The following is a 24,699-nucleotide window of genomic DNA, read 5'->3' on the forward strand; positions in this document are numbered from 1 at the left end:
GAGTGTGTGCATTATATACACATACACTCTGCATTATAGCTGCATTTCCCACCCTAGTCTTATACTCGAGTCAATAATTTTTCCTATTTTTTTGGTGGTAAAATTAGGTGCTCGGCTTATACTCGGGTCGGCTTATACGGTAAATAAAAAAAATTGTATACATCGCCGCTTCCGTGACAACCTGTATCGCCGCTTCCGTGACAACCTGCTCTATGAAATTACCACATGATCTAACCTGTCAGATGAATGTTGTAAATAACAAAAAAAAAAAACTGTGCCAAAAAAGCTATTTCTTGTTACCTTGCCGCACAAAAAGTGTAATATAGAGCAACCAAAAATCATATGTACCCTAAACTAGTACCAACAAAACTGCCAACCTATCCCGTAGTTTCTAAAATGGGGTCACTTTTTTGGAGTTTCTACTCTAGGGGTGCATCAGGGGGGCTTCAAATGGGACATGGTGTAAAAAAAAAAAACTGTCCAGCAAAACCTGCCTTCCAAAAACCGTATGGCATTCCTTTCCTTCTGCGCCCTGCCGTGTGCCCGTACAGCTGTTTACGACCACATATGGGGTGTTTCTGTAAACTACAGAATCAGGGCCATAAATAATGAGTTTTGTTTGGCTGTTAACCCTTGCTTTGTAACTGGAAAAAAAATATTAAAATGGAAAATCTGCCAAAAAAGTGAAATTTTGAAATTGTATCTCTATTTTCCATTAAATCTTGTGCAACACCTAAAGGGTTAACAAAGTTTGTAAAATCAGTTTTGAATACCTTGAGGGGTGTAGTTTCTTAGATGGGGTCACTTTTATGGAGTTTATAATCTAGGGGTGCATCAGGGGGGCTTCAAATGGGACATGGTGCCAAAAAAAACAGTCCAGCAAAATCAGCCCTCCAAAAACCAAACGGCGCACCTTTCTCTCTACGCCCCGCTGTGTGGCCGTACAGTAGTTTACGGCCACATATGGGGTGTTTCTGTAAACAGCAGAGTCAGGGCAATAAAGATACAGTCTTGTTTGGCTGTTAACCCTTGCTTTGTTAGTGGAAAAAATGGGTTGAAATGGAAAATTAGGCAAAAAAATGAATTTCTCAAATTTCATCGCCATTTGCCAATAACTCTTGTGCAACACCTAAAGGGTTAACGACGTATGTAAAATCAGTTTTGAATACCTTGAGGGGTGTAGTTTCTTAGATGGGGTCACTTTTAGGGAGTTTCTCCTCTAGGGGTGCATCAGGGGGGCTTCAAATGGGACATAGTGTAAATAAACCAGTACATAAAAATCAGCCTTCCAAAAACCAAACGGCGCACCTTTCACTCTACGCCCCGCTGTGTGGCCGTACAGTAGTTTACGGCCACATATTGGGTGTTTCTGTAAATGGCAGAGTCAGGGCAATAAAGATACAGTCTTGTTTGGCTGTTAACCCTTGGTTTGTTAGTGGAAAAAATGGGTTAAAATGAAAAATTAGACAAAAAAATGAAATTCTCAAATTTCCTCCCCATTTGCCAATAACTCTTGTGCAACACCTAAAGGGTTAACAACGTATGCAAAATCAGTTTTGAATACCTTGAGGGGTGTAGTTTCTTAGATGGGGTCATTTTTGGGTGGTTTCTATTATGTAAGCCTCGCAAAGTGACTTGCGACCTGAACTGGTCCCTAAAAATTGAGTTTTTGTAAATTTCTGAAAAATTTCAAGATTTGCTTCTAAACTTATAAGCCTTATAACATCCCCAAAAAATAAAATATCATTCCCAAAACAATTCAAACATGAAGTAGACATATGGGGAATGTAAAGTCATCACAATTTTTGGGGGTATTACTATGTATTACAGCAGTAGAGAAACTGAAACTTTGAAATTTGCAAATTTTTCAAAATTTTTGTTAAATTAGGTATTTTTTGGTGCAAAAAAAATAATTTTTTTGACTTCATTTTACCAGTGTCATGAAGTACAATATGTGACGAAAAAACAATCTCAGAACGGCCTGCATAAGTCAAAGCGTTTTAAAGTTATCAGCACTTAAAGGGACTCTGGTCAGATTTGCAAAAAATGGCCTGGTCCTAAGGTGTAAAAAGGCTGTGTCCTTAAGGGGTTAATGACCAGGCCACTTTTTACACTTCTGCACTACACTATTTTCACCGTTTATTGCTCGGTCATGCAACTTACCACCCAAAGGAATTTTACCTCCTTTTCTTCTCACTAATAGAGCTTTCATTTGGTGGTATTTCATTGCTGATAACATTTTTACTTTTTTTGTTATTAATCGAAATTTAATGGGGTTTTTTTGCAAAAAAACGACATCCATATATACATTTTTCTTTAAGTTTATTGTTCTACATGTCTTTGATAAAAAAAAAATGTTTGGGTAAAAAAAAAATGGTTTGGGTAAAAGTTAGAGCGTTTACAAACTATGGTACAAAAATGTGAATTTCCGCTTTTTGAAGCAGCTCTGACTTTCTGAGCACCTGTCATGTTTCCTGAGGTTCTACAATGGCCAGACAGTACAAACACCCCACAAATGACCCCATTTCGGAAAGTAGACACCCTAAGGTATTCGCTGATGGGCATAGTGAGTTCATAGAACTTTTTATTTTTTGTCACAAGTTAGCGGAAAATGATGATTTTTTTTTTTTTTTTTTTATTACAAAGTCTCATATTCCACTAACTTGTGACAAAAAATAAAAACTTCCATGAACTTACTATGCCCATCACGAAATACCTTGGGGTGTCTTCTTTCCAAAATGGGGTCACTTGTGGGGTAGTTATACTGCCCTGGCATTCTAGGGGCCCTAATGTGTGGTAAGTAGTTTGAAATCAAAATGTGTAAAAAATGACCTGTGAAATCCTAAAGGTGCTCTTTGGAATGTGGGCCCCTTTGCCCACCTAGGCTGCAAAAAAAATATGGGAATAGTTGTCTTTTGCCAAGATATTTCTCTCACCCAGCATGGGTATATGTAAAATGACACCCCAAAACACATTCCCCAACTTCTCCTGAGTACGGCGATGCCAGGGCAGTATAAATACCCCACATGTGACCCCATTTTGGAAAGAAGACACCCCAAGGTATTCAATGAGGGGCATGGCGAGTTCATAGAATTTTTTATTTTTTTGCCACAAGTTAGCGGAAATTGATTTATTTATTTTTTCTCACAAAGTCTCCCTTTCCGCTAACTTGGGACAAAAATTTCAATCTTTAATGGACTCAATATGCCCCTCAGCGAATACCTTGGGGTGTCTACTTTCCGAAATGGGGTCACATGTGGGGTATTTATACTGCCCTGGCATTTTAGGGGCCCTAAAGCGTGAGAAGAAGTCTGTAATATAAATGTCTAAAAAATTTTACGCATTTGGATTCCGTGAGGGGTATGGTGAGTTCATGTGAGATTTTATTTTTTGACACAAGTTAGTGGAATATGAGACTTTGTAAGAAAAAAAAAAGAAAAAAAATTTCCGCTAACTTGGGCCAAAAAAATGTCTGAATGGAGCCTTACAGGGGGGTGATCAATGACAGGGGGGTGATCAGGGAGTGTATATGGGGTTATCACCCCCCTGTCATTGATCACCCCCTGTAAGGCTCCAGTCAGACGTCCGTATGTGTTTTGCGGATCCGATCCATGTATCCGTGGATCTGTAAAAAACATACGGACGTCTGAATGGAGCCTTACAGGGGGGTGATCAATGACAGGGGGGTGATCAGGGAGTCTATATGGGGTGATCAGGGGTTAATAAGGGGTTAATAAGTGACAGGGGGGGGTGTAGTGTAGTGGTGTTTGGTGCTACTTATTACTGAGCTGCCTGTGTCCTCTGGTGGTCGATCCAAGCAAAGGGGACCACCAGTGGACCAGGTAGCAGGTATATTAGACGCCGTTATCAAAACAGCGTCTAATATACCTGTTAGGGGTTAAAAAAAAATTGCATCTCCAGCCTGCCAGCGAACGATCGCCGCTGGCAGGCTGGAGATCCACTCGCTTACCTTCCGATCCTGTGTGCGCGCGTTCACAGGAAATCTCGCCTCTCGCGAGAGGACGCATATATGCATCCACCCAGAATAGCAGGGCCGCCGCCAGGACGCAATCCTGCGTACGGCGGTTAAGGTCTTTTTCTCAACTCTGTTCATGTTATAATATTTTTGCTGTGAAGAAGAGGCATGTGATCTCTGCTGAGTCAAATTCAGTTTTGAGAACTGCAAATGTAAACCAAGCATCTGTGATAATATCTTGTAGGCAGAGAAACTGCCCAATAATCTTACATAAACCTCTGGAAGAGCATGACATTGTAAATGGATTAATGGAATTTATTTACCAAAAAAATTAAACATATACAGACTTATTCTACATAATTAAAAAAAATGAATCTTTATTTCATGATGGAATAACCTTTGGATGGTAATATATTTTCCTCAATATCCCCTATATAAAAAAAAAAAAAAATCCGATTTAAATTAAAAAAATCTGATTTTTTTTTTTTTTTTAAATCATTGATTTTAATCCACCCTGACAAGAGCTATGTTTATACTGCTCTCCCCAGACGCTATCCAGCGCTGTCAGCAGTTTACCATAGTTAAAACTGTTGATAGACTCCCTTTAAAATTGATCCACCAGTGTATGTGCCTTGTATTGTATAAAATAGAGGTACCAACATTTGTCTATTACCCCCTGACGAAGCCACAATAGTAACAATACCAGTGGGGCACACATTGACCTGCCTCCTAGACCTTCACACATTACTGGTGATATACATACTTGGTTAGTACATATTCAGCTTATTTTTGCCACATGGGCCATTCCTACACACTTTTTTGGCATCATTATAGGTGGATTTGTACTTTTGTATTTTTTGGGTTTGTTTTCTAGCTCATTCATTACTGATTGGTACAAGATACCCCATTCACTTGCAATAGCTGTGGAACTTCGGCAGATTCTCGATGGTGTCACACAGCTTTTTGTGGCAATATCTCCAGCAGGAAGAAGTCAAATTCCTTAAAAGGCTTCTCTGGGATTTTCATCTTGATGGCCTATCCTTAGGATAGGTCATCACTATGAGATCACTGAGGGTCCGACTCCCAGCACCCCGCCGATCAGCTGTTTGAAGAAGGTGCAACACTCACAAGAGGTCTGCGGCCTCCTCACAGCACCAACCATTAGATAGTGGCTATGCGTGGTATTGCAGCTCAGCCCCATTCACTTGTTTTAAACCTGTGCAGTTTTTTGTCTCCCAACAAACCATTTTTCATCTCAAACAACCCTTTTAATCGCTTTCTAATATAGTTATTAGCGAACCACTGTGTCATGGATAATGCCGGTATGTGACACAAGGGTGAATAACACATAAGCCGCAGGGCACAGAAATACAAAATGTAATAATATATTGATAAGTAGCAGGACTTGCATCAAGCTAACCCTTAGGATAAAGGAGGTTTTTTCGATTTCGCGTTTTCCTTGAGCCATAACTTTTTTATTTTTCTGTTCACATACACTGAGCAAAAATATAAACGCAACACTTTCGGTTTTGCTCCCATTTTGCATGAGCTGAACTCAAAGATCTGAAACATTTTCTACATACACAAAAGACCCATTACTCTCAAATATTGTTCACAAATCTGTCTAAATCTGTGTTAGTGAGCACTTCTCCTTTGCCGAGAATATCAAGGAGGGAGCTCATTCTCCCTGGCTATGAGCAGTCTGCTCTGATTGGATGTGCTCACAGCCAGGGAGAAGAGAACCGCTCCAGTCTCTGCCTAGTATAACCAAGTCGGCTAATTAGAATATAAGGCGCCAAAATCAACGGGGGACAACAGCGGAGGGTCTTTGGAAAAAGAGCGATGACATTAGTGGGGGCCACCGTATTAGGTAAGACCCTAATTAGACTAGGGTTAAACAGATGAAAGGTCCTCTTTAAGACATTCTTATCAGTAAAATAAGAGCTGAGCTATAATGAGCGCTTATAATGTCAAAGAGCAGAGATAAGGAGTCTGTCTGCTCTTGGTCTGACGGAAAAGGGAGAAAACCTAAAGGGTGCTACTAGAGCATGTCAGCACTGTACAGAAAAAAAAAGGATGCCATATTTTTTATAAAGACCAAGTTAAAAAAATATTTTTAGCTCAAAATGAGTACAATGCAATAATTTTTTAAAATTACCCCCAAAGGTATACATAGCCTGGAATATTGCTCTGCTATTGAAAGATTCATGCTTGTCTGCTCTCCGCTGCACCAGAAGGAGCCGGTCACCATGGGGAGAAAGTAAAAACAGCGGCAGGGAGCAGGTAAGCACGACCCTTTCAATAACGAAGGCAGACAGCAGTTAAAAAGCACTTGTAAAAGAACCGCAGCACTCTCCAGTCTTCAATTTCCAAAGGTTTATTCACCAACACAATGAGACGTTTCGACCTGTGTGGTCTTTTTCAAGCAACTGACAATGTGAACAAAGCCAAATACATATACCCTCTCAGATAGGTCACATGACCCAAATAAGTATGTTAATTAACATTTACATATTCAAAATTCGCGCCACCTCTTTTTGTGTTGACCCCTACTTGGTCGGGGTGGGGGATGCCTTCCCCTATAGAATGAACATATGAGCCCTCTACTACTGTCTAACCATGAAGCTAATCTTATTAAAATGGGACTAGGTACTCTAGCCTTGATTCATGGATAAGTAGCGGACTCCTAGTTTTTGGATTTTTCCAATTGGCCCCTATGGATCCTGTGGGTGACAGTCGGGGTTGCCCCTGTCAATGTGGATGATAAATTGGAACGGCCACTAACAATGATATAACCAACTGAGGGTTTTACATAAAACATAATAGAACATGCTATTTTAAAAAAATATGAATGCCACACTGATTAGACCGAAATAAATGTTGCGGCGATACACTATAAGGAGAGCGATATCAGGACTGTTTATTGCGTTGCCATGGCGCCGGCTGGGGACGCACTGCGCAGGAACAGGGAGCCTGACGTCAGATCCGGTGGTTTCGTGTGTCGGGCGCGCAGGCGCAGAGTACGCATGGAGACGCGGGGTTGCATGGCGTCCGATTCCCATAACACATGCTGGGTGTGCCCTATGCAGGAGCCATGAAATAGCATCACACCCTACGGACAATGGCACGCATGCGCACTAGGTATAGAGGAATGCCGAGCGGAGCATGTACCTCCGTTGGATATACACTAAGTGAATGGTCTCCTTAGCGATGTGTTCCCCAGGTCCTCGTCAAGTATTGCAGTAAGTACTAGGGATCGACCGATTATCAGTTTTACCGATATTATCGGCCGATATTCAGGATTTTGAACGTTATCGGCATCTATTTTGCCGATATACCGATAACGTATTGGGAACACAGATCGCGCTGCTCTCCGCGCTCTCCGTGTTCCCTCAGCAGCACAGGGGAGAAGGAAGCAGTGTCTCCCTCCCCCTGTGATGCTGCTGCCGCCAATTAGAGGAGAGAAGACAAGAGGAGGGGCTGTGGCCACCGCTCCACCAATGAAGATAAGTCTTTCATTAATTCATATACAGGAGGCGGGAGCTGGCTGCAGAATCACATAGCCGGCTCACGACCTCTATGAGCGATAGCTGCGATCTGCGGTAGTTAACCCCTTAGGTGCCGCGGATCGCAGCTATCGCTCATAGAGGTCGGGAGCCGGCTATGTGATTCTGCAGCCAGCTCCCGCCTCCTGTATATGAATTAATGAAAGACTTATCTTCATTGGTGGCGCAGTGCGCCCCCCCAAGCCCCCCAGTATTAATCATTGGTGGCGCAGTGCGCCCCCCCACCCCCAGTATTAATCATTGGTGGCAGTGGCCACAGGATCCCCTCTCTCCTGCTCCTCCGATCGGAGCCCCAGCAGTGTAATCCTGGGGCTCCGATCGGTTACCATGGCAGCAGGGACGCTACTGAAGCCCTGTCTGCCATGTTCAGCTCCATGCTGCTGTGTGCACAAAGCACAGTGCAGCAGGGACCGTGTGAGATCCTATTCACCCTGATAGATCTCTATCGGGGTGAATAGGACAAGGGTTCTAGTCCCTTAGGGGGCTAAAAGTTAGTAAAAAAATAAATAAAAATATTAAAGTATAAATGAAAAAAAAAAGGATTTACAAAAAAAAATTAAAAATACACGTTAACAATAATTGAAAAGTTCCCAGAATATCGGTAATCGGCCTGAAAGTTCACAAATTATCGGTATCGGCCCTAAAAAAATCTATATCGGTCGATCCCTAGTAAGTACGTTCTTAAAGGGCTCCTGTCAGCCCACTAAACCGTTATTTTTTTTTTTTGTTTATTAATAATCCCTACACTGCGAGCTCTGCATACATAAGTTAAATAATCATTTTTGTTCAGTAGAATTTGATAAAAAGCGATTTTTAAAATATGCAAATTACCTTGCTACCAGCAAGTAGGGCGGCTACTTGCTGGTAGCAGCCGCATCCTCCGACCCCAATGACGCCCCCTCCGCATTGTGATTGACAGGGCCAGGGAACGGAATCGTTCTCTGCTGGCCGTGCCTGTTAGCATTCAAAATCTGGCGCCTGCGCCGCGGCCGTACCTATCTTCAATCTGCGCAGGCGCACTGAGAGACGGCCACTCGCTCGGCCGCTCCATCCTCAATGCGCCTGCGCCGATGACGTCACATCAACACCCGGCGCAGGCGCATTGAGGAGAGAGCGGCCGCCTCTCAGTGCGCCTGCGCAGATTGAAGATACGTACGGCCGCAGCGCAGGCGCCTGATTTTGAATGCTAACAGGCAGAGCCAGCAGAGAACGATTCCGGTCCCTGGCCCTGTCAATCACAATGCGGAAGGGGCGTCATTAGGGTCGGAGGATGCGGCTGCTACCAGCAAGTAGCCGCCCTACTTGCTGGTAGCAAGGTAATTTGCATATTTTAAAAAATCGCTTTTTATCAAATTCTACTGAACAAAAATGATTATTTAACTTATGTATGCAGAGCTCGCAGTGTAGGGATTATTAATAAACAAACAAAAAAAAAAAACTGTTTAGTGGGCTGACAGAAGCCCTTTAAAGAGAGCGCTTTTATTGTGTTAAAAAACTGTTTTGATCCATATGCAAATGACCTGATATGAGTCCTGTATCCGGAGAGGAGTCAAGCGGAAAGGAGCCCAGCACCGCCCCGCGTCCTCCGAATCTCCTCCTTGCTGGCTGACGTCACAGAGCTGTAGCGCCGAAATCTCGCGATGCGCGAGCTAGCGCATGCGCAGTGTCGGCATCATGTTCATTCCCTGTACTGGCATCAGCACAGGGAACGAACTACGCATGCGCTAGCTCGCGCATCGCGAGATTTCGGCGCTCCAGCTCTGTGACGTCAGCCAGCAAGGAGGAGATTCGGAGGACGCGGGGCGGTGCTGGGCTCCTTTCCGGATACAGGACTCATATCAGGTCATTTGCATATGGATCAAAACTGTTTTTTAACACAATAAAAGCGCAGAGAGCTGTGGGGACTGGGTATTGCAGATGAGCTAGTGGCCATCTAGCAGCCCATGTCCCCAGCTCTATGCACTAAATCCAGGTGACCGGTTCCCTTTAATGTATTATATAGTATTATGTTTGGCACTAGGTGATTAATAGTTCCCATAGATGGGAAACAGAAAGAAGTGGCTCAAATTTTGAATATGTAATTTTTAATTAACATACTTAAAGAGGACCTTTCACTAGAATGAAAAATCTAAACTAAGTATACAGACATGAAGAGCGGCGCCCAGGGATCTGGCCAGCGCTACAGCCTGGGAGAAGGGGACGCAGGCAGGCTCCACCCAGTTGAGCCAAAAATATGAAGATACCGGAGCCTATACAGGGAGAACGGAGCGGCGCCCAGGGATGATAGTAAGTGCAGGGAGATCCCTGGGCGCCGCTCTCCATGTCTGTATGCTTACTTTTGATTTTTTATTCTAGTGAAAGGTCCTCTTTAATTGGGTCATTTGACCTATCTGAGAGGGTATATGTATTTGGCTTTGTTCACATTGTCAGTTGCTTAAAAGACCACACAGGTCGAAACGTCGCATTGTGTTGGTGAATAAACCTTTGGAAATTGAAGACTGGAGAGTTCTGCGGTTCTTTTACAAGTGCATCTAAGTTTGGGGGAGTTCAGGACTGACTCCCGACACGGCAGGCACCACCACAATAAGGAACGGTATTTACCCCTTTTTCCGTTGTGCTGCTACACTTTGTTTTTTAAAGATATTGTCCTAGATATTTGTTTGCTATTTGTATGTTTCTAACTAAACAAATGTAAAGGCTTTACCATGCACTTACTGCATCTGCAGTGGCTGCTTTCTCAGATCTCACTGAGGGTCACATGACCTGTGATGTCAGCTTCTCTCCCTGCTCTGATGATGTTTCATGCACAAGCCTGAGAGAGCAGATGTGTGTCTGTACACGAGACGTCATTGTGCTGACCACACCCCCTGCACTGCTGGCTGCTCTCTACCTGGATTCTTCAGGAAAAACTTTAACCCCTTCAGCATTAGAGATTCGGGCTGAAGGCTTTACTGAGTAGCTGCAGGCAGTGAGGAGACAAATGCTTGGCACAGGAGCTGACAGAGGAGTTCTGCAGAGCATTGCACAAGAATAGGTAGGAAGAAGATCCTGTGTGTATCAGCAGTGTCATTGTACAGCTAGGACTTGTAGTCCTACACATATAACATGCTGCAGGCAGACATGTCACTCAGGGTTGCAGAGCAGGGGGCTGGGCACAAATATTCATGAGGAAAACTTCAGAGATTGATGTTATTGCAGATAAACAAAGGGCAGAAGAAAACCAGAGAAATTAGGAAATATTTTTTTTGCCTAAAACTTGCTTAGCTTAGTTATAAATTGCTGGCAGCTGCTTATCAGATTTACAGTGCTATATATATTTTTTTCATAACTTGGAAAACCCCTTTAACCACCTCCGGACCGCTGTACGCACAGACGCGTCCTGGAGGTGGTTGTTTCATTCCGAGTGGACGCGCCGGCGCGTCCTCTCGCGAGACGCGAGATTTCGGTCTTAGCCGGCCCGCGCATGCGCATCGCGGGCCGGCAAAAGTTCGAGGAGAATTGCATCAGCAACCTGCCAGCCAATGATCGTCGCTGGCAGGTTGCTGATTTTTAAAAAAATCGAAACACAAGCCAGATAACAGATCATATTAGTAAATATGATCTGTTATATGGCTTCTCTGCTCCTGTGCTGGTCCTTTTCGTCGGTTGGATCCAGCACAGGAGCAGACTGAACTGTGAGTACACCAAACACTACACCTTAGCCCCAGATCACCCCCCTGCACCCCAATTAACCCTTTGATCACCCCTTTGATCGCCCCTGTCAATCACTAGTGAAAGGAAAAAAAGTGATCAGTGTAAACTGTCACTTTTTTTTTTTCACTGGTATTGACTGATAGGTTTTAGGGATAGTTTAGGCCCCTTGGTTAGGTAGTTAGCGTCAGTTAGCGCCCACCCCACCGCACCGCAGTCACTTTTATTCGCTGATTAGCGTATCGCTAATCAGCATTTGTACTTTTATAGTATCTGTAAGTGATCAAAACTGATCACGGTCAGATCTATAATAGTATTAGTGTCACCTTAGCTCGCCCTCCACCCGAAACGCAGTGTTTGCCCGATCAGGCCTGATCGGTCGCCCACACGTGCGTTCACCCACACCCGCCCCACCGCAGTGACAAAAAATTATTATTTTTTGATCACTGCACATTCACTTTACACGCACTGCGGCGATAAAAAAATCAGTTTTGATATTTTTTATCAACCGCAGCGGCCTCCGGTACTTCGCTAGCCTCCCCTTTGTAAGACAGGTTTGCTTTTTTTCCTGGGTAGTCTCAGGGAATACCCCTAAATTTAGTAGTCCAAAATGTCAAACAGGGGGTATTCTTCTGAAGAGGCCTACAGGATTCTGACCCAGTCGGATGAGGAGTGGGAACCCTCATCTGACGAATCTAGCGGGTCAGAATATGAACCTGTGGAAAGCAGTGGCTCTCTGACCCAAAGTTCGGACGAGGAGGTGGAGGTCCCTGGCAGCACCAGGCGTACCCGGCCCCGTGTCGCTAGACCACAGGTTATGCAGGATCCACTTCAAGAGCAGCAGAGTGGGGCTGTCGCTGCCGGATCACGTGGTGAGGCATACACCAGCAGCGCAGCCCTTCCTGGACCTAGTACCAGCACTGCCGTACAACATGGTGAAGTAGCGAGCACCAGAAGGGCAGTTGAAGCTGGTACGGTGGCACGTGCAGTAGTTACCCCGTCGCAGCCACCGCGCAGACAGGCCCGTAGACCCCCTAGAGTCCCTGAGGTGCTGGCAAACCCTGATTGGCAGTCACCAACTTCAGCCGCACCTGTAGTTCCCCCTTTCACCGCCCAGTCTGGAGTTCGGGTTGAGACGGCTCAAATCGGTTCGGCCCTGGGATTTTTTGAGCTGTTCTTGACTGCGGAGCTCTTGGACTTAGTCGTGGCAGAGACCAACCAGTATGCCACACAATTTATAACCGCAAACCCGGAAAGCTATTATGCCCAGCCTTTCCGGTGGAAACCAGTCCAAGTTTCCGAACTTAAAATTTTTCTGGGCCTTCTCCTCAACATGGGCCTGACAAAAAAAACATGAATTGCGGTCATATTGGTCCACGAACCCAATTCATCACATGCCCATGTTCTCTGCTGCTATGTCCAGGACACGATTTGAGACCATCCTGCGTTTTCTGCATTTTAGCGACAACACCACCTCCCGTCCCAGAGGCCACCCAGCTTTTGACCGGCTCCACAAAATTCGGCCCCTCATAGACCATTTCAACCAGAAATTTGCAGATTTGTATACCCCTGAGCAAAACATCTGCGTAGACGAGTCCCTAATACATTTTACCGGGCGCCTTGGCTTCAAACAATACATCCCAAGCAAGCGTGCCCGGTATGGGGTCAAATTGTATAAGCTCTGTGAAAGGGCCACAGGCTATACCCACAAATTTCGGATCTATGAGGGAAAAGATCAGACCCTGGAGCCGGTCGGTTGCCCTGACTACCTGGGGAGCAGTGGGAAGACAGTCTGGGACTTGGTGTCACCCTTATTCGGCAAGGGGTACCATCTTTATGTGGACAATTTTTACACAAGTGTGGCCCTCTTTAGGCATTTGTTTCTAGAACGGATTTGCGCCTGTGGCACCGCGCGAACTAGTCGCGTGGGCTTCCCCCAACGGCTTGTAACCACCCGTCTTGCAAGGGGGGAGAGGGCTGCCTTGTGTAACGAAGAACTGCTCGCGGTGAAATGGAGAGACAAGCGTGACGTTTACATGCTCTCCTCCATTCACGCAGACACGACAATCCAAATTGAAAGGGCAACCCGTGTCATTGAAAAGCCCCTCTCAGTCCACGACTATAATGCGCTCATGGGAGGGGTGGACTTCAATGACCAGATGTTGGCTCCCTATTTAGTTTCCCGCAGAACCAGACGCTGGTATAAGAAGGTGTCTGTATATTTAATTCAATTGGCGCTGTACAATAGTTTTGTTCTCTACAGTAAGGCTGGGAGAACAGGATCCTTCCTCAAATTCCAGGAAGAGATCATCGCGAACCTCCTTTACCCAGGAGGTTCCGTGGCCCCATCCACCAGTGTAGTTAGCCGTCTACACGAGCGACATTTCCCCAGTGTCGTTGCTGGTACCTCAACCCAACCGCCACCCCGAAAAAAATGTCGTGTCTGTAGCAGGAGTGGAATAAGGCGTGACACCCGCTATTTCTGTCCTGACTGCCCTGACCACCCTGCCCTATGCTTAGGTGAGTGTTTCCGGAAGTACCACACACAGGTACACCTAGCATAGGGATTGCATCTCACAGGACAGGCACACAGGGCTATTAGGGCCCTTTTACTCACAGCTGCTGCAAACCTCTCCTTTCACCTGGGATAAAGTGCATAACGTACTTCGCCACATCTTTGGGCGATTTGCGCTTTGCACATTGTCCCATGGGGAAGGAGAGGTTTGTTCTATAAAGGTAAAAAAAACTAAACAAAAAAAAAATTACCGGTAAGTAAAAAAGTTTAAAAAGTTTAAAAAAAGTTAATATGTTCTGTTCTAAAGTTAATAAAGTTATTGCTTTGCGGCCTGGTTTTTTCTTTTTTGTTTTGTTTTTTTTACCTTCCAGGTGGACCAACCGATCGACTAGCTGCAGCACTGATGTGCATTCGGACAGAAGCATTGCGCTGCTGTCAGATTACACGCAAGTCGGTGTATGCGGCGCTGCAAGACGAGATTTCTCCTCTGCAGTAAAAGATATGTTTGCCGAGGCATATGAGCTGAGGAGGTGGCGGTGTTCATATACTTTGGCAAACACTTTGTATATATAAAAAAAAAAATCCCGGCAATGATTTATTCATCCACATCGATTGATGTGAATGGAGAAATCGGGTTTGCCAGGGCATACGAGCTGAAGTGGGTATGGATGTTGGGCGGAGCTCCTATGTCCTGGCAGACGCCTTTCCCCTCCTTTTTCTTTTTTTGGCAGAGATTTTTTCATCCACATTGATCGATGCGAATGAAGAAATCTGTGCCGTTCATTTTTTTCTTTCAGCCCAGAGGCTGAACGGAAAAAAAAAAATCTCATTACCTGTATGCTCAATATAAGGAGAATAGCAGAAACTCCTAATGCTGGGCATACATGTAATGATTGCGGAGACCCTCAAATGCCAGGGCAGTACGACCACCCCACAAATGACCCCATTTTGGAAAGAAGACACCCCAAGGTATTCGCTGAGGGGCATATTGAGTCCATGAAAGATTGAAATTTTTGTCCCAAGTTAGCGGAAAGGGAGACTTTGTGAGAACAAAAAAAAAAATCAATTTCCGCTAACTTGTGCCAAAAAATTTTTTTTTCTATGAACTCGCCATGCCCCTCATTGAATACCTTGGGGTGTCTTCTTTCCAAAATGGGGTCACATGTGGGGTATTTATACTGCCCTGGCATTTTAGGGGCCCCAAAGTGTGAGAAGAAGTCTGGTATCCAAATGTCTAAAAATGCCCTCCTAAAAGGAATTTGGGCACCTTTGCCCACCTAGGCTGCAAAAAAGTGTCACACATCTGGTATCTCTGTATTCAGGAGAAGTTGAGGAATGTGTTTTGGGGTGTCTTTTTACATATACCCATGCTGGGTGAGATAAATATCTTGGTCAAATGCCAACTTTGTATAAAAAAATGGGAAAAGTTGTCTTTTGCCAAGATATTTCTCTCACCCAGCATGGGTATATGTAAAATGACACCACAAAACACATTCCCAACCTTCTCCTGAGTACGGAGATACCAGATGTGTGACACTTTTTTGCAGCCTAGGTGGGCAAAGGGGCCCAAATTCCAAAGAGCTCCTTTCGGATTTCACAGGTCATTTACCTAATTACCACACATTAGGGCCCCTGGAAAATGCCAGGGGAGTATAACTACCCCACAAGTGACCCCATTTTGGAAAGAAGACACCCCAAGGTATTCCGTGAGGGGCATGGCAAGTTCCTAGAATTTTTTATTTTTTGTCACAAGTTAGTGGAAAATGATGATTTTTTATTTTTTTATTTTTTTCATACAAAGTCTCATATTCCACTAACTTGTGACAAAAAATAAAAACTTCCATGAACTCACTATGCCCATCAGCGAATACCTTGGGGTCTCTTCTTTCCAAAATGGGGTCACTTGTGGGGTAGTTATACTGCCCTGGCATTCTAGGGGCCCAAATGTGTGGTAAGGAGTTTGAAATCAAATTCTGTAAAAAATGACCTGTGAAATCCGAAAGGTGCTCTTTGGAATATGGGCCCCTTTGCCCACCTAGGCTGCAAAAAAGTGTCACACATCTGGTATCTCTGTATTCAGGAGAAGTTGAGGAATGTGTTTTGGGGTGTCTTTTTACATATACCCATGCTGGGTGAGATAAATATCTTGGTCAAATGCCAACTTTGTATAAAAAAAATGGGAAAAGTTGTCTTTTGCCAAGATATTTCTCTCACCCAGCATGGGTATATGTAAAATGACACCTCAAAACACATTCCCCACCTTCTCCTGAGTATGGAGATACCAGATGTGTGACACTTTTTATCAGCCTAGGTGGGCAAAGGGGCCCATATTCCAAAGAGCACCTTTCGGATTTCACAGGTCATTTTTTACAGAATTTGATTTCAAACTCCTTACCACACATTTGGGCCCCTAGAATGCCAGGGCAGTATAACTACCCCACAAGTGACCCCATTTTGGAAAGAAGAGACCCCCAAGGTATTTCGTGATGGGCATAGTGAGTTCATAGAACTTTTTATTTTTTGTCACAAGTTAGTGGAATATGAGACTTTGTAAGAAAAAAAAATAAAAAATCATCATTTTCCGCTAACTTGTGACAAAAAATAAAAAGTTCTATGAACTCACTATGCCCATCAGCGAATACCTTAGGGTGTGTACTTTCCGAAATGGGGTCATTTGTGGGGTGTTTGTACTGTCTGGGCATTGTAGAACCTCAGGAAACATGACAGGTGCTCAGAAAGTCAGAGCTGCTTCAAAAAGCGGAAATTCACATTTTTGTACCATAGTTTGTAAACGCTATAACTTTTACCCAAACCATTTTTTTTTTACCCAAACATTTTTTTTTTATCAAAGACATGTAGAACAATAAATTTAGAGCAAAATTTATATATGGATGTCGTTTTTTTTTGCAAAATTTTACAACTGAAAGTGAAAAATGTCATTTTTTTGCAAAAAAATGGTTAAATTTCGATTAATAACAAAAAAAGTAAAAATGTCAGCAGCAATGAAATACCACCAAATGAAAGCTCTATTAGTGAGAAGAAAAGGAGGTAAAATTCATTTGGGTGGTAAGTTGCATGACCGAGCAATAAACGGTGAAAGTAGTGTAGGTCAGAAGTGTAAAAAGTGGCCTGGTCTTTCAGGGTGTTTAAGCACTGGGGGCTGAGGTGGTTAAGGCTACTTTCGCACCTGCGTTTAGGTCGGATCCGTCTGGTATGTGCCCAGACGGATCCGCACCTATAATGCAAACGCTTAGATCCGTTCAGAACGGATCCGTTTGCATTACCATGAACAAAAAAAAAAAATTTTTTTTTTTTTTTTGTTCATGATAATGCAAACGGATCCGTTTTGACTTTACATTGAAAGTCAATAGGAGACGGATCCGTTTGAAAATTGAGCCATACTGTGTCAACTTCAAACGGATCCGTCCCCATTGACTTACATTGTAAGTCTGGACGGATCCGTTTGCCTCCGCACGGCCAGGCGGACACCTGAACGCTGCAAGCTGCGTTCAGGTGTCCGCCTGCTGAGCGGAGCGGAGGACAAACGGAGCCAGACTGATGCATTCTGAGCGGATCCGCATCCATTCAGAATGCATTAGGGCTGGACGGATCCGTTCGGGGCCGCTTGTGAGCCCCTTCAAACGGAACTCACAAGCGGAGCCCCGAACGCTAGTGTGAAAGTAGCCTAAGGCCAACCACAGATAAGTGAGTTCAGTGCGAGAAACTCACTGCGTGTGGCAGTGGGAGTTCCCGTTTTAAACTCCGCTCCTCTGACAAGATCGCACAGCATAAGGGCTCATGAACACGAACGCATTTTCATTCAGTGTCCGTTCCGTTTTTTTTGCGGACAGTATACAGAACCATTCATTTCAATGGGTCCGCAAAAAAAACAGAAGGTACTCAGTGTGCATTCCGTTTCCGAATTTTCATTTCGCAAAAAGATAGAACATGTCCTATTATTTTCCGCATTACGGACAAGGATAGGACTGTTCTATTAGGGGCCATCTGTTCAGTTCCCCAAAACACGGAATGCACACGAATGTCATCCGTATTTTTTGCGGACCGAAAAATACATACGGTCGTGTGCATGAGGCCTTAGAATGATTTATAATGCTGTGTGTCCCTGCCAGACCTGGTATCTACCGAATTAGAGCTCATGCACACAACAATAGCCCCAGAAATTGAGGATCCGTCTAAGGCCTCTTTCACACAAGCGAGTTTTCCACGCGGGTGCAATGCGTGAAGTGGACGCATAGCACCCGCACTGAATCCTGACCGATTCATTTCCATGGGTCTATGTACATGAGTGTTTTTTTTCAAGAATCATTTATGCGTTGCGTGGGAATCGCAGCATGTTCTATAGGCCTCATGCACACGGCCGTTGTTTTGGTCCGCATCCGGGACGCAATTCACTTTAATAGGGCCGCAAAAGATGCGGACAGCGCTCCGTGTGCTGTCCGCATCCGTTGCCCAGTTCCGTGGTCCGCAAAAAAAAAATTAACCTGTTCTATTCTTGTCCGTTTTGCGGACAAGAATAGGCAGTTACATTAATGGCTGTCCGTGCCGTTCCGCAAATTGCTGAACGCACACGGTCGCCATCCGTGTTTTGCGGATCCGAAATTTGCGGACTGCAAAACACACAACGGTCGTGTGCATGTAGCCATATTCAGTGTTTTTCACGCTGCCCTGGCCCCATAGAAGTGAATGGGGTTTCAGTGAAAAACGCATTGCATCAGGAAACAAGTGCGGATGCAATGCGTTTTTCACTGATGGTTGCTAAGAGATGTTGTTTGTAAACCTTCAGTTTTTTATCACGCGCTTGAAAAACGCATCGAAACGCATTGCATCCCCGAACGGAAAAAACTGAACGCAATCGCAGACAAAACTGACTGAACTTGCTTGCAAAATGGTGCGAACGCATCCAGAGCCAATCCATATCGTTCTTGTGAGAGAGGCGGACAAACGGACATATTCTGGTTTTTTGCCGATGTAACGGAACGGACATACATAATAGAACTGGCCTACCCTCGTCCGTAATGCGGACTAGAATAGGACATGTTCTATATTTTTGCACACGCAACAGAATGGACACACTGTGTGCTGTCCGCATCTTTTGCAGCACCACTGACGTAAATGAGTCTGCATTCGGATCGGATGTTGGAAAAAAAATATATAAACATTTGTGTGCCTGAGCCCTTAGGGTACTTTCACACTAGTGTTTTTCTTTTCCGGCATAGAGTTCCAGTTACCAGAGGGGGCTGATAAGAGGGAGAGGCTGGGGGGGCACATCAGAGGCTGGGGGGGGGGGCACATCAGAGGCTGGGGGGGGGCACATCAGAGGCTGGGGGGGGGGGCACATCAGAGGCTGGGGGGGGGGGGCACATCAGAGGCTGGGGGGGGGGGCACATCAGAGGCTGGGGGGGGGGGCACATCAGAGGCTGGGGGGGGGGCACATCAGAGGCTGGGGGGGGGGGGCACATCAGAGGCGGGGGGGGGGGGGCACATCAGAGGCTGGGGGGGGGGGCACATCAGAGGCTGGGGGGGGGGGCACATCAGAGGCGGGGGGGGGGGGCACATCAGAGGCTGGGGGGGGGGCACATCAGAGGCTGGGGGGAGGGGGCACATCAGAGGCTGGGGGGAGGGGGCACATCAGAGGCTGGGGGGAGGGGGCACATCAGAGGCTGGGGGGAGGGGGCACATCAGAGGCTGGGGGGAGGGGGCACATCAGAGACTGGGGGGGGGGGCACATCAGAGGCTGGGGGGGGGGCACATCAGAGGCTGGGGGGGGGCACATCAGAGGCTGGGGGGGGGGGCACATCAGAGGCTGGGGGGGGGGGGCACATCAGAGGCTGGGGGGGGGCACATCAGAGGCTGGGGGGGGGGCACATCAGAGGCTGGGGGGGGGGCACATCAGAGGCTGGGGGGGGGGCACATCAGAGGCTGGGGGGGGGCACATCAGAGGCTGGGGGGGGGCACATCAGAGGGGGGGGGGGGGCACATCAGAGGCTGGGGGGGGGCACATCAGAGGCTGGGGGGGGCACATCAGAGGCTGGGGGGGGGCACATCAGAGGCTGGGGGGGGGGCACATCAGAGGCTGGGGGGGGCACATCAGAGGCTGGGGGGGGGCACATCAGAGGCTGGGGGGGCACATCAGAGGCTGGGGGGGCACATCAGAGGCTGGGGGGGGCACATCAGAGGCTGGGGGGGGCACATCAGAGGCTGGGGGGGGCACATCAGAGGCTGGGGGGGGCACATCAGAGGCTGGGGGGGGCACATCAGAGGCTGGGGGGGGCACATCAGAGGCTGGGGGGGGCACATCAGAGGCTGGGGGGGGCACATCAGAGGCTGGGGGGGGGCACATCAGAGGCTGGGGGGGGCACATCAGAGGCTGGGGGGGCACATCAGAGGCTGGGGGGGGCACATCAGAGGCTGGGGGGGGCACATCAGAGGCTGGGGGGGGCACATCAGAGGCTGGGGGGGGCACATCAGAGGCTGGGGGGGCACATCAGAGGCTGGGGGGGGCACATCAGAGGCTGGCTGCTGTTGTGTGCACAAAGCACAGGGCAGCAGGGAGAGTGTAAAGTCCTATTCACCCTAATAGAGCTCTATTAGGGTGAATATGACAAGGGTTCTAGCCCTTAAAGAGGACCTTTCACCAGAATAAAGTATCTAAACTAACTATACAGACGTGTAGAGCGGCGCCCAGGGATCCCCCTGCACTTACGGTTATCCCCGGGCGCCGCTCCGTTCTCCGGTTATAGCCTCCGGTATGTTCATAGTTAGGCTCCACCCAGGGGAACCTGCCGCGGTCTCCTTCTCCTATGCTGTAGCGCTGGCCAATCGCAGCGCTCAGCTCATAGCCTGGCTATGCTGTCCGCATCAGTATGTCCGTTCCGTAGCCCCACAGGAAAAAAAAAAAATATAGAACATGTCCTATTCTTGTCCATTTTAGGCATTGTTACAATGGATCCGCAAAAAGAACGGATGGCATACGGATGTCATTTTGTGGATCTGCAATTTGCGGACCGCAAAACACATACGGTTGAATGCATGTAGCCTTAGGCCTCATGCACACGACCGTATGTATTTTGCGGTCTGCAAAAAACGAATCCGCTAAAAATACGGATGACATTCGTGTGCATTCTGCATTTTGCGGAATGGAACAGCTGGCCCCTAATAGAACAGTCCAATTCTTGTCCGTAATACGGACAATAATAGGACATTTTTTTTGCAGAACGGAAATAGGGAAATGGAACGCACACAGAGTACCTTCCATTTTGAAATGAATGGTATACGGTCCGCAAAAAAAAACGGAACAGACACAGAAAGAAAATACGTTCGTGTGCATGAGCCCTAACTCTGACATAATGCTAGGTGTAATTCGATAGATTCCAGGACTCTCAGGGTCACACAGCATTATAAATCATTAGAATGCTGTGCCATCCTGTCAGAGCAGCGGAGGTCAGAATGGGAACTGCCACACGCTGTGAGTTTCGCGCACTGAACTCGCTCTTGTGCGTCCGGCCAAAGATGTATTCCAGGACGAACCGTATTTTTCATCCGTGTGCCAAACACATTTTTTGCCGACTGAATAGTGACCCACTGACTTCTAGGAGGCCATGCACACAACCTTTTGCGTATGCGGGTGGCCGTTCCGTAAATGTCCTATTCTATCCGTACTTAGGACCAGAATAGTCCCTCCTGTCGATGGGGGAGTGAGAAATGCAGAAGATAGCTGTATTTTTTGGGAAAACCATAACACAGACAGGGAATCCAATCCAAGAAGCGACAATTCTGTAGGAAATGTGAGACTGGGCGCTGACAGCAACTGATGATAGTGCCTGGCAGATACTATACCTTTATGATGCCGCAGTTAAGTAGAGCCGTGTGCACACAGCCAGGTACTGCGCCCTGCAGCTGGACAGAGCTGTTCGAGTTGCGGATAGCCCACTGTCCTGTCAGACTGAACACCAGCACATTCGTATGATTGGAGCGCGGCGATCCACAGGCAGCTTGCAGCAGCCCTAGACAGAGCAGGAACCTGACGGGCTCCATGACTGCTGAGAAGAGCCGGAGCCCCGGTCACATGCTGAGGGCGAACACTGCCATGTACATGGCAGCCACTTCCTCACTCTGCTACCCAGTCACGTGACGTGCTCCGGCAGACAAAAGGGCGGGTCTCGGCTCTGGGGGAGAGAGCTGAGGTAAAAAGTAACTATCGTACAACATATAGAGTGAAGAAATGGGCCCACATGTCTTGGCTAGCTCAGGTGACCTCTTGGTCCTAACCTGATCATGTGAAGGTCAAATGCCACATTAGTGACTAAAATGTTGGGTCAGAAACATCTGAAATAATCTTCAGGATCTGTAAGAACCCTTTTGGACCCTAATTGTTCACGTTCCGAGCGGCGTAACTTTTTTTTCTTTTTGTGCGTTATGAGGGCTTGTTTTAGATTTCAGTGGTATCATTTTGGGATACATATGTTTTTGCATTTTTTTTTTTTAAATTGGGGTTGGGGTGGTAAATTGTTGGCTTGTTTTGTTTCTTTTTTACTATGTAAGGTCTCACACAACGCTATTTTTTCCCCCCACATGTTATCTTTTTGCGGATAGCACACTGACCTATTTTTATAGGACCATTTGGTCAGATCCCCAAATTAAAGAACATGTCCTATTCTTGCCGTATTACAGTGGCAATAGTCCTTTCTATTGATGGGAGTGAGAAAAATGCAGAGTGTTCAAGTATGATATCCGTAACTTGTGGATCCATTGTTTGCGTACCAAAATACGTACAGCGTGTGGCAGTTCCCATTCTGACCTCCGCTGCTCTGACAGGATGGCACAGCATTCTAATGATTTATAATGCTGTGTGACCCTGAGAGTCCTGGAATCTATCGAATTACACCTAGCATTATGTCAGAGTTAGGGCTCATGCACACGAACGTATTTTCTTTCTGTGTCTGTTCCGTTTTTTTTGCGGACCGTATACCATTCATTTTAAAATGGAAGGTACTCTGTGTGCATTCCATTTCCCTATTTCCATTCTGCAAAAAAAATAGAACATGTCCCATTATTGTCCGCATTACAGACCGCAAAATACATACGGTCGTGTGCATGAGGCCTAAGGCTATATGCACACAACCGTATGTGTTTTGCGGTCCGCAAATTGCAGATCCACAAAATGACATCCGTATGCCATCCGTTTTTTTTGCGGATCCATTGTAACAATGCCTAAAATGGACAAGAATAGGACATGTTCTATTTTTTTTTTCCCTTGGGGCTACGGAACGGACATACTGATGCGGACAGCACATTTTTTGCGGACCCTTTGAAATGAATGGGTCTGCATACTATCCGCAAAAATACGTAACGGACACGGAAACAAACAACGTTCGTGTGCATGTAGCCTAAGGCCTCTTTCACACTTGCGTTGTTGGGATCCGGCATGCACTTCCGTTGCCGGAGGTGCCCGCCGGATCCGGAAAAACGCAAGTGTACTGAAAGCATTTGAAGACGGAACCGTCTTCCAAATGCGTTCAGTGTTACTATGGCACCCAGGACGCTATTAAAGTCCTGGTTGCCATAGTAGGAGCGGGGAGCGGTATACTTACAGTCCGTGCGGCTCCCCGGGCGCTCCAGAGTGACGTCAGAGCGCCCCATGCGCATGGATGACGTGATCCATGCGATCACGTGATCCATGCGCTTGGGGCGCCCTCACGTCACTCTGGAGCGCCCGGGGAGCCGCACGGACGGTAAGTACACTGCTCATGTGTCCTGAAGAGGTTAAAGCTGACAGTCTGGAGTTAACGCACATCTAGTTCGTTTCATTTCAAATCCATTGTGGTGGTGTATAGAGCCAAAAATGTTAGAATTGTGTCCATGTCCCAATATTTATGGACCCGACTGTAACTATCTGTTTTAAAAGCAGAGAAATTAAAATTTTGAAAATTGCTAATTCATCCAAATTATCTCAGAATGGCCTGGATAAGTAAAAGTGTTTTAAAGTTATCATCACAAAAAGTGACACATGTCAGATTTTCAAAAACTTGGCCCGGTCCCTAAGGTGAAAAATGGCAGGGTCCTGAAGGGGTTAAACAAAATCCAAGTTATAAAATTCTATGTTTTTCCTTACAAAATGCTCTTTTATTTAGAAAAAAAAAGTAAAAACCCATTCATAATAGGTAGCGCTGCATCCATACCAACTGGAAGATAACTAATATAACTATCACGTTAGTGAGGCTTTATGCACATGACGGTGTACGTATTTTGGTACGCAAACAATGGATCCACAAGTTACGGATATCATACTTGAACACTCTGCATTTTTCTCACTCCCATCAATAGAAAGGACTATTGCCACTGTAATACGGCAAGAATAGGACATGTTCTTTAATTTGGGGATCTGACCAAATGGTCCTATAAAAATAGGTCAGTGTGCTATCCGCAAAAAGATAACATGTGGGGGGAAAAAATAGCGTTGTGTGAGACCTTACATAGTAAAAAAGAAACAAAACAAGCCAACAATTTACCACCCCAACCCCAATTTAAAAAAAAAAATGCAAAAACATATGTATCCCAAAATGATACCACTGAAATCTAAAACAAGCCCTCAGAACGCACAAAAAGAACAGGAGCGTTTTTTTGGGCGCTTGTCGCGCGTTCCCGTACATAGACTTTCGGGAACGCGCGACACTGTGTGTACGCTTGTCTCTGTATGCGCGATTGTAAACGCCCGTACAATCGCGCATACAGAGCGCTCCTTTCAGAACGCTCAGGTCTGAACTGAGCCTAAAGGTCCTTGCAGCTCACAACAGAGCATTACACTTGAAAACCTTGGTGTACAAGCGGACCGATCATAGGAGCGGTAAAGTACCCTGCATAATTACAAATCTAAGTAGTGCTGCAATGTGGATATACTAACAACTCCTCAATTTATGTGGAACTTACAACCA

At 46.0% G+C, this 24,699-nt stretch overlaps 1 protein-coding gene across 2 annotated transcripts in view; it reads right to left on the reverse strand.

Moving 5' to 3' along the window:
* The window catches only part of MANBA (mannosidase beta), a 187,631-nt gene extending 165,744 nt beyond the window's left edge, over positions 1-21,887 (reverse strand). For both annotated transcript variants that reach the window (XM_040418222.1, XM_040418221.1), the window contains exon 1: positions 21,605-21,887. In XM_040418222.1, the coding sequence (XP_040274156.1) occupies positions 21,605-21,802 (198 nt within the window). In that variant the 5' untranslated portion in view covers positions 21,803-21,887. The remainder of the gene's footprint in view (positions 1-21,604) is intronic.
* Positions 21,888-24,699: the final 2,812 nt, after the last annotated feature.

The sequence above is a fragment of the Bufo bufo genome, chromosome 2 (genome assembly GCF_905171765.1).
Source record: "Bufo bufo chromosome 2, aBufBuf1.1, whole genome shotgun sequence".
Lineage (NCBI taxonomy): Eukaryota > Metazoa > Chordata > Amphibia > Anura > Bufonidae > Bufo > Bufo bufo.